Genomic DNA, 11869 nt, shown 5'->3' on the forward strand with positions numbered 1-11869 from the left:
ATACATACATACATACATACATACATACATACATACATACATACATGCATGTATACATACATACATACATACATAAATACATGCGTGTATACATAGAATACTCAATATACAGTTCAATATACAAACAACATGTATCAGCTCGCGCCTTGTATTTATATTTACTGCCAAGGTACTTCAAAATAAATAAACAAAGACCTCTAATCTCACTTTTGAATCAAGAATGACTTGAAACCAGATTTGTACATTGCGTTCAGACCCTATTCATTATAGATATCCATGTATAAAAGAACTCGAAGTCCTTCAACTTTCAGTAGTCCTCTACTCACCTCGGTGCTTTAGTTATCCCATACTGTCCGGTGTGACCGTGTATATCATGCAGCATAGACTCAGCGCTTGGGCAACTTGCTATTGGAATCAGTTTCTCAATTCCCCGGCCCTCGGAGGTGATATCTCTCAAATGTATATAACTCACCTGTCGTAGAGTCTCATATCGCATATGATAAACAGAATTCGACGATTGCAAAGTCTTGTTGTATTGTACCATGTGTTAATTATAATTAAAAATATATTTGAAACGATGGACGCCCTATCAATGCCTTTAATTGTGGAATATAAATTACCGACACACAAACGAAAAACAATGCGTGTACAATGTGGGTTCACATAGCTGCACTTTAGAGCTACAGACTACGTGGAGTGGAATTGAACGTTTTCACATACGTAGTCAGTGCCGAAGCGAGGGTGAAATTATACATGGTTCAAAAGTCTGCGATCAAAGTTTATGCTACTATTGATACTTAATCGGTAACACCGTGATACTATTTAGATGTTATATGATATTATATATTTGGTGTACCCTTGTATTGTTTCCAAGTGCAATAACTATACTCGGCAGATTCAGCAGATTCATTTGCAACAATTTGTTTATTATACCCTACATGCTCGATTTCAAGGACTCACAGAAAAGATGTCAGCATCATGTACTGCCCGGCAAATCTACCACTCGCAATGGCGCTGGGAAAGACGAGTCTCATGTAAACACTACTCTCCTTCCCACATCACACATTGCACCAAAAACTAAAGAATCAACCATCCAACATGAACTTTTCCAGTATTGTTTTATTCCTTTTCAGTGCCTTGGTAGGTAGCATTCCAATACGCGTGGCCACTCTCGGATCAAGAGTCTCTGCGATCTGCCAGAAAGCTCTGCGGTCCAAACGCAATGGATAAGGGAGTTAAGCAACATGGACAACTAAAGTGCTACGGTTGCTCAAGTATAATGGAATAGAGACCTATTAGCAACAGGGACAATTCAAGTGCTGAGTTTGCTTAAGCGCAATGGATTCAATAATTATTAAGAACAGGGACAACTCAAGTGTTCAGGCTGCTTAAGTATAATGGATAGAGGACCTATCAGCAACAAGGACACCTCAAGTGCTGAAGTTGCTTAAGTATAATGGATAGGGAACTTATCAGCAACAGTGACAACTAAAGTGCTAAAATTGCTCAAGTATGATGGATAGGGAATTAGTCTTGGCAACAGGGACAACGTCAAGGGTTGAGGTTGCTTAAGTATAATAGATAGGGAACTTATTAGCAACAGGGACAACTAAAGTGCTAAGGTTGCTCAAGTATAATGTAATGGGGAACTTTCTAGCAACAGGGACAGCTCAAGTATCGAGGTTGCCTAAGCACATTGGATATAGAGCTTATTAGCAACAGGGACAACTCAAGTGCTGAGGTAGATTTAATTGCAATAAACACAATACTTGTTAGCAACAGGGACAACTCAAGTGCTGAGATTGATTTAAGTGCAATGGATACATTAATACTCGCTAGCAACAGGGACAACTCAAGTGCTGAGATTGATGTAAGTGTAATGGATACATTGATACTCGCTGGCAACAGAGAAAACTTAAGTGCCGAGATTGATTTAAGTGCAATAAATACAATACTTGTATGGCTACATTTGTCATCTTTTCATTTTTCTTCATTTTTTTGTTTGTGGCCACCCTGTTTATTGCACTGTTCGGCGTTTGCATCTTATCACGACTCCATATGCGATCCACTAAGTATAGCATGCCAAAAAGCGCTCCGCTACTATAAAGGCTCGGTCTTCCGATGTCGTGTATTGAAATCGATTGCATCTTGCAATGAAACGACGGCGGTCTTCGTTTTCACTCAATGTGCTCCATACTTGATATATATATATATATATATATGTATATAGTATATATAGCAAGTATGCAGGCGGACTAGTCCATGAGTATCTATGCGTGCGTGTCTTGTTTGCAAAGAATGGTTCATGTGAAGATGTGTGATGACTAGCTCTATGTACGTGTGTAGGCGGTGACTTTCGCTCAGATCGACAGCGTCCAATAGTATGCCTACTCCATCTTCAGATAGGTGTGCTTAAGGATGTCCGAGCATGCGTATGTGTAAGTGCATGCATATACGTGAATGTAAGTATGCTATAAGTGCTATGCGCGTATGCCAGTGATATTAACCGCTCAATTATCCTATGTGTACGCGTTCATCAGTGTGTATTGCTGTACGTAGCACGCATGAGTGCTCTCAGCTATAGCCTTAGTAGTAGATCGCAATGACTGTCTGCTACCTACAGTGCTTGTGGTACCGCATTTACTCCTACCTACTCTTTTGGGCACTCCACATTCCCCATCTACTCCCTGACTCCGTACTACGTCTCCCTCCCAAAACTTGCCACGAGTACTCATCTACTCCATTAGTGAGTACCTCAGAGGCTCGCAATGCTTGTATCTAGTATGATAGTATCTATCGTTTACGCCATGAGCGTGCTCGATTATCTTCGCGTTCATCTGCATCTTGACCATCGTCGTCAATAGCAATATCATCTCCATTGTTCGCGGTGGTATCTGTGGCATTTGTCATTCTATCTGTGGCATTTGTGGTTGCATCTATGGCATTTGTAGTGGAGGTTGTACGACTCAGAAGCCCCATCTGTACCGCCTGAGAGAAGGAGAATGCATAACCAGGTTACTATGGAGCTATAAACAATTATATATATATATATATATATTTCTGAATATATAATTAAATTACTGAAATTGTTGATGCACAAGTGTATGCTGCGGCAGACACGGTAGGCCAACACACATATCAAAGTGCGTCGTGTCTTCGCAGCGACTAGGCCACCCTCGACCGAATACTACAAGTACTAAGAAATACTATGTTGCAGACGATACTCGTTTGCACGGTGCTTTAATCACAAGTGTTATACACATACACATACAAATGTGCCGATGGCATATGTCAAGAGGCAGTGACACACCCCCACGTGTACGAACGGGATATGTTGCAGGATGCTGTGTCAGAGTTGTATGTTTGATACGTAGAGCCTGGATTAACAATATGAAACATAACCACACAAGCCTGGATTAATATTATGAAACATAACCACACAAGCCTGGATTAACATCATGAAAAATAATCACACAAGAATGGATTAACATAACCACACAAGCCTGAATTAACATTATGAAACATAACCACACAAGCCTGGATTAACATCATGAAAAATAATCACACAAGAATGGATTAACATAACCACACAAGCCTGAATTAACATTATGAAACATAACCACACAAGCCTGGATTAACATTATGAAACATAACCGCACAAGCCAGGATTAACATTATGAAACATGACCACACAAGAATGGATTAACATTATGAAACATAACCACACAAGCCAAGATTAACATCATAATGAAACATAACCACACAAGCCAGGATTAACATAGTGAAACATAACCACACAAGCCTAGGTTAACATTATGAAACATAATCACACAAACCTGGATTAACATTATGAAACATGACCACACAAGCCTGGATTAACATCATGAAACATGGCCACACAAGCCTGGATTCACATTCCCACTGACGTTTCGCAGAGCACACCAAGATGCAGTTTGGCATGGATATGTGCGAATATCCTTTCTGATAGATAGCGATACCCCTGAATGTGTCACAAACCTGCAACTGGCCCCCACTACGGATGTGTGCTATGTAATACAATCAGCAGTAAAGCTTGCCCAACACAGCATATTGAACAGCTATACGACTCACATACAAGCGATAAACATATACGAACATCTCATTGGCTCGAAGATTAAAAAAAAGGACACTGCTGACCAATCCGAATACACCTCTTGCTTCATGGCGGCAAGTCTTGACTCCAAATCTTCCGTGCCAGTGCTATGGGTAGGAGTTTCGCTTGGACTCTCCTTACTGACCATCATGTCCAATTCTTTGTCTAACGCAGCACGCTGTGGGGTAGGCGAATAATTGATATATTTATTCTCTCTTTTCATAAGGGTAAAGGTAAAGGTGAAGGTGAAGGTAAAGGTAAAGGTAAAGGTAAAGGTAAAGGTAAAAATGAATGTAAAGTGAATGTAAAGGCATAGGTAATGATATATATATATATATATATACATATACATTGATATCCAGGTACAACACACTTCCATCGTCTCATAAACAAATGCACTAGTATATATAATACACACACATACACATAATGTAAATTATCATGTTCATGCATATGTAAATATATGTACAAATGCATATTCGTATCCAACATACACACAACTCACCTTGTCCTCCTCTTTGTGTATTGGTTTAGGCTTAGCAGCTGACGGATACGTTGTCACAAACTTCTTCGACAGCTCAACGGCTTGCGAGAGCCTTCTCAACGTACCCATGAGCTCTACCCTCTTCTCCTTTTTGAGTCCCTGTTGTGTTGATTAGGTGAGTTTTGTTTAGTCATCTATCGTATTGGTTCGGTGGATGATGGAGAGGTAGAAATCAAGATATTCACTATAAGGGCACGTGCCGGGGGAGAATATACATATACATATACATACATACACTATATATATATATATATATATAGATATAAATATCTATTCAAACATACAACTCCTTGGATAACTTGTTTCCAAGCCAATACACTAACTGTACGTGACTGAGTCTGCCCAGGGAAGAAACAATCATAGCGAATAGTCTTACGCATCTCCATATACAAGTGTAAAGTACGAATTCCCACCATTCACACATCGATAAATCCATGTGAATGTGTGTACATACATTCGTTCACAACTTTAATATTCATGAAACCATACCTTCTCACTAAGTTTGGCAATAAGCTTCTTCTGCTGCTCAATCTGCGCTTTCATCAGATCGGCTTTGGCCTTTTGCACATCACGCATTTGCCGCAGTCGCGTTTCTTTGTTCTCTTTTCTCTGAAAAGAAAGAAATAAATCGGGTGGAATACAAGGGAAAGGATCAGGCAGCTTGCATTGGGGGTGGCCTACAAAGATGATTGCGTGATATGTCTCATGTATGCGAACAGATGCGTACATGTATGCGAACAGATACGTACATGTATGTGAATGGATGTGTACATGTATGCGAATAGATGTGTACAAGTATGTGAACAGATGTGTACATGTATGCGAATAGATGTGTACAAGTATGTGAATAGATGTGTACATGTATGTGAATAGATGTGTACATGTATGTGAACAGATGTGTACATGTATATAAACAGATGTGTACATGTATGTGAATAGGTGTGTACATGTATGTAAACAGATGTGTACATGTATGTGAATAGATGTGTACATGTATGTGAACAGATGTGTACAAGTATATGAACAGGTATGTACATGTATGTGAATAGATGTGCACATGTATGACGAAAAGATGTGTACAAGTATGTGAACAGATGTGTACATGTATGCGAATAGATGTGTACAAGTATGTGAACAGATGTGTACAAGTATGTGAACAGATGTGTACATGTATGTGAATAGATGTGTACATGTATGTGAATAGATGTGTACATGTATGTGAACAGATGTGTACATGTATGTAAACAGATGTGTACATGTATGTGAATAAATGTGTACATGTATGTGAACAGATGTGTCCATGTATGTGAATAGATGTGTACATGTATGTGAACAGATGTGTACATGTGTATGAACAGGTGTGTACATATAAGTGAACAGATATGTACATGTATATGAACAGATGTGTACATATAAGTGGAACAGATGTGTACATGTATGTGAACAGATGTGTATATACCTATACATATAACCATGTATATATATCTATCGTTATACGCATATAAATATATCGATATTTGCCCCACACCTTCTTCTCAATGGCAAACAGCGCCTGTTCTTTGGCCTGCTCAACCAAAACCCTTAACACACTCCATTCCTACATATACTTATACCTATACCTATATATATATATAACTATCCTTGTATACACATAAATATATCGACATTTGCCCCACACCTTCTTCTCAATGGCCAACAGCGCCTGTTCTTTGGCCTGCTCAACCTCTAACCGTGCCTTGTACTCCGCCAGCACCTTCTTTTGCGCCTCTGTATATTCTTTCACCGGTATCTTCGGTTCACCGCCCTCCGAATCTTTTTTATTTGGGCAGTCGGTGGGTTTAGATCCACCGTTGCCATGGTAACCATCCCTTCGGCCATGGTGACCTTGCGAGAAGGAAATTCAACGAGGATTCCATTGTCAGTTTGTATAAGTGTATTGACTTGATGGTTAAATAATGTATATAGAGGCCTGCTCGTGCAATTTCAACGATGGCGAATCACAAAACTTGAATGTACGATAAACTGGTAGTCACACAAGAAGGTATCGAAATAGACACACAATCCATCCAATCCATCCATAAATATGAAAGTCATGTCTATTCACAAGAAAGCGGCGAACAATTAAGCACTATAAGCAAGGCGGATATCATGTTCAATATACTTGCAAATACATATACTCTGACAAGTACATCATTGACCTACACACACACGAGCACAGACACATACATATAAACAATTAGAAATGTACATGCACACACACAAACAGATTATACATATATATATACATAAATAATATATATACATACTCTCTATGGGCGCATAGAACAGCTTGACCACATCTCCACCCATGACATTCGACTGTTGTCCATAGGCCTTCTTCGCCATCTCGGCATCCGCAAATGTCACGTGTGCACTACTCTTCTCATTGTTGTGGAGTGCGTTGATACTCTGCACCGTACCAAATTGTTTGAAGTACTCAGTCAGTGCAGCCACATTGTTCTGATCCGCACGCAGGTTTACTACCAACAGCGACTTATCAGACACCACAGGTGCATTCGGGATGTGACAATCGGGTCTACCCCCCCGGCCACGTCCCCTGCCTCGGCCCCTCCCCCCCCTGGGCCCTGCACCTCTGCCCTCATATCTAGGACCGGGACCAGAGTCTATTGATAGAAGGTGGAGGAGTATAATTAGCTCGACATAATGCTAAAGGTGAGACAGTATATATGTATATGTATATAATATGCATATACATACATACACACACAGACACATATATATATATACATACATATATTTACATTTACATATATACATGCGCGTGTTCTACGAGTACAAAGTCTAACGTAATATATTCATAAGAATTGAGGTTAAAACGGATTTACTAATACATGTAGCTGCAAGACGGAGACTGCCACATGACTCTAGGTCAATGGTACAGTAAACATTCACAAGAGACATACTGGGTAATCGCACCCACTACATACACACCAAGGTCATCAATGTCTGCATACCGGCCTTGAGCGTATTGCACCAGTTACCATACCTACCTTGCCCCGTACTATTTGGCCCATCCATACCCCCATAATGTGGGCCCATATTCCGCTCTGGAGAGTATCCCGCTTTAAAATCGGGACCGTATGAGCTGGCACTCCGCTCTCGGCTCATGCTGCTATATGTCCTCACCCTACTACTGGATCCCTCGAATATTCGTGGATTGCTAGGATCATACTCGTCTTGGTCTAATGGAGCTGGGTTATATCCCTGAACAAGTTAAGAAAGAGTTGGGTTATGTATAGTATTGGTACGCAGTACTAGATTGTAAGTCTGTATTCCATTGCCAGCACAATCATATACACGTAGTGGGCTGCAATCACCGGTTCTTGTACTTGGGGAGCCAGATCACGCCCCAAAACGGGTATAGTCTAAAGCATATATGATAAAAAAACGGCAATTGAAGACTGCAAGTCGTTGCTATGCGATCTGCTCGAGAGCCACTTGGGGAACAAGATACCAAAAATATTGACACCATAACAACATCGTATAATGCCCCGTGCGAATCCCCCCACAACAAAAGACTCTGAAACTCTTACCGTACAAGCTTAAACTCTCCACAAAGTGCCCTTATTTGAACAGTCTGATGCAGAGTCGATCTTCCAGCCATAGATGCGAGCAGACGATTTACTACAACACGTTAAACAGAAGTACTACACAGAGATAAGAACACCAGCATACCTGTACTTGCTCCACTATAACCGGGTGTGCTCCGTGATCGTATATGCAGTCGTCGCCTCTCATGCACACACCCTTCTCTTCAAAGTCTCTGCACCTTTCCTTTCGCCTCTGAGGCGGACGCATATCTGAACGTAAGACATATTTGTAGTTGTCTGTTAAAATTCTAAACCCTAAAACCTAAGTTTAGTTGATGTGAGCGACATTAATGGCTGTAAACGGGAAATCGATAGTTTCGAGTGTGTATGAGATGTATATAACTGAACGCAACAGAGTGGAGTTGCGAATGAATGCAGCGTGACGCAATCAAAGAACAAATGTAAATTTTAGAGAGATGTTTCTAAATATACAACACAGACCCACATAGAAAAGACCCACAACACAGTATCGATCGAATGCATAAAAATCGCAGGAACATGTACCTGTCATTCCAATCATCGGCCAGACCATATAATGAATATATAAATATATATATATTTGAAAACATGGATGCTAGATGTTGCACACACACACACACACATATATATGTGTGTATAAGTGTATCCATGGATATGTGCATGAACATATCCAAAGTCACCCACGTACCCACTCCAGGTGGACCCATGTCACCCCCTCTGCCGTAATCATACGGGTCGTAGTGGCCTCTGCCCGGCATGCCATGCATAGGCGGCGGTGGTCGGTTGTTCTGTCGTATACTATCGCGACGCTCCCTACTGTTGTTGCTTGAGGTGGCGTTGTTGGGGTTGTTGCTGTGGCCGTGGCCTAGGCTGTTGCTGCTGGGATAGGGGTGGCTATGGCTGTCTTTGTTGTTGTGATGGGGGAAGCCGTGGCGAGTGTCGTATCGATCGTCAGGTTCACTCCTGCACACGAGTGCCAAGGTATTTAGGGGATTGGTACATACAGTGATAAGTACAAAGGAGCCGGTTGTAATTTCCAAAGGCAAGACAAGGGTGTGGCATTTGGTATGACAAGAGAGTACATCCAAACTTTCTCACTGCTCGTGTGGTCGGTCTTTCCTTGCGGCAAAACATGCCGATGGTACACCTCACCTCCATGTGCTATTGCTATTGCTAGAACAACTGAGAGGTACAATCAATTACTACAAACCATGAGTGATAGAGGGGAAAATTAAGGTGTTATTGCAATTGCTAGAACGCTGAGTGGTACAATCAATTACCACAAAGCATGAGCGATAGAGGAGAAAGGTAAGGTGTTATCGCGACAGTCCCGTTCGAGGCGTTTGGCATATCGGAAGCTCAAGGTACTTCCGCATTTTTTTGTTGAAATGGTAGGTTAATGGAGATCGCACACACCTTGACACAGCTAGGAGGATACTCAGTTCCTTGGAGTTGACTCAGCAATAAGTGCTGTTGGAATGTTTTACAACTATACTTCTGGCTCCATACAATTTCAACTGATAGACGCAAGAAGTAGAATCACAGACATCACACTCAAACCCCATTTACTTTTCTCCAGAAATACAATTTGACATAGGTACACTTGATTACTCTGCACATAGGCACACAGTCATATATATATATATATCATAACAAGGCTGCCCTGCGTACAAATACAAAACAGACATAAACACATGTATCCTCATCACATTTAACAATCGAATCAAACACACCCAACACATCTCAATATGAGTCATATATATAAACAATAATATATAAACACCTCGAATATAACTAGTGTATACTAAAGTGAATATATTTAGTATATAGTTGAGTGACTATATGTACGCATACCCCCTACGCGGCCTGTCGTCATAGCGTCGTCGTTTAATTTCCTCATCGCCTGATCTGCTATTTGGTTTGTACAGCCGCTCATCGCACGTGTCCATCACCGACGGTTTGCGTTTACGACCTGCCGTTGATAAGCGACCTGTTTCAAATCAATATGAGACAGTCGCGAATGACAGTGCTACAAAGTAAAACCGGCACACGCTGTGGAGTATGTAGCATCTGAGAACCTTCATTTTGCCGTGCTGCAGAGGACGCATATGTCTGTTGCAAATGTATACAAGCAAGCCATTGTACTATTTATAGAACACAAAACATGTGTTCTATTTATAGAAGACAAAACATATGTGCTATTTATCGAACACAACATATGTGCTATATATAGAACGTACCCACTGGCTCGCTGGACTGAGCAGCTGTATGTGCGGGCATAGACTTCTCAAGTTCCCTCAGGTGGCGGAACATATCACCGACGAACGCGTCCGTTTCTACAGCATAGCAGATCAATATACCAAGAGCATGGTTAGGGATTTGTGGGATCATGTGTGCTTCAATACGAATATACGTGTAGTCGATGTGCAGATTTATATTTTCCGTGTGCGTACGTGTTGCTTTTGTGCGCATAACCCGTCCGTGTGCTCGCGTGCAAAGTTCTGGCACGTGCGTGTGCGCTGCGTCAAAATTATATATAAATATATGTTTACATATATACATACATATATATATATATATGTATACATATACATAAATATATATATATATATACATACATACATACGTAATATATACAAAATAATATAATAATAATATAATAATATATATATACCTATATAAAGAAGTTCGGTTGTGTCAACCTAGACATATATATTACGCAAACATACGGCCACGACGAATCAACATTTCATTACACACACATCAGGAAAGAAAAATAATTGAATATACACTGCACGATCGACCAATATGCTTCACAAATAGCAGTACATTATAAAGTACATGAAAGCACTCAAACATCGTTACCCAAATGCACATATATCTAAGCATATCAAGCACAAGCAGCAGCAATGCTCACTTCTGAGGATAATACTTTTATATATACGTATATACTATAAGCGAGTATAATCCGGATACTAGATACGTACGTCCCTCTAGAAACGCGTGCAGCTGGCTTTTGCATGCCTCCTCGATATCAGCCCATGGTGCATCGTTCTTGAGCAGAGCCACAACGTACTGACAGAGTACGTCTATATCTGAATCATCGCAACTATCATGAAAGAAAGGAATAACAAAGAAGATAAGAAGTGGAAAACTCTTGAATCCAAGTAAAGTAGGATACCTACAACATTTTGAACAGATAATCCTGTCATCTCGATTGAGTCTATATGCCACAGAATTTACTCGAGTGTCGTATCACAACTCAAGACAAGACATGTAATCAATACAAACGCGGGAAACATATCCAAATAATGAGCCATGACGTACCTCCAAGCTAGCATCGCGGCAAGGCGGCATGGTGGTTTACACACACAAAAAAAGGCATCTTCCCAAACTGCGCAGAAAGATGCATGCAAACCATATCAAAGCATCTCACGTATATATAGATACATACATTCATCCTTAGAAAAATTTACATACATAAACATAGACATATATATATAACATACATATAGAAATACATACATTTATACCTTAAAAAAATTACATACATATACATAGACG

The 11869-nt window shown here is 40.4% G+C and overlaps 1 protein-coding gene across 2 annotated transcripts; it reads right to left on the reverse strand.

The window, feature by feature from the left end:
• Positions 1–1988: 1988 nt before the first annotated feature.
• On the reverse strand, positions 1989–11799 carry SARC_06608 (the record flags this gene model as incomplete). 2 transcript variants are annotated; one of them, XM_014299474.1, is made up of 13 exons in its annotated part: positions 1989–2988; positions 4191–4310; positions 4638–4775; positions 5166–5285; positions 6355–6560; positions 6983–7339; positions 7727–7940; positions 8412–8536; positions 8994–9268; positions 10160–10277; positions 10546–10641; positions 11293–11414; positions 11786–11799. In XM_014299474.1, 13 exons carry the CDS (start codon positions 11797–11799, stop codon positions 2794–2796), a joined length of 2100 nt encoding a protein of 699 aa, XP_014154949.1. In that variant the 3' UTR covers positions 1989–2793. The 2 variants fall into 2 exon arrangements, with proteins under 2 accessions (XP_014154949.1, XP_014154950.1); XM_014299475.1 differs by having other exon boundaries at positions 10160–10295.
• Between the last annotated feature and the right edge of the window lie 70 nt (positions 11800–11869).

The sequence above is a fragment of the Sphaeroforma arctica genome (assembly GCF_001186125.1).
Source record: "Sphaeroforma arctica JP610 unplaced genomic scaffold supercont1.478, whole genome shotgun sequence".
In the NCBI taxonomy this organism is placed as follows: Eukaryota; class Ichthyosporea; order Ichthyophonida; genus Sphaeroforma; species Sphaeroforma arctica.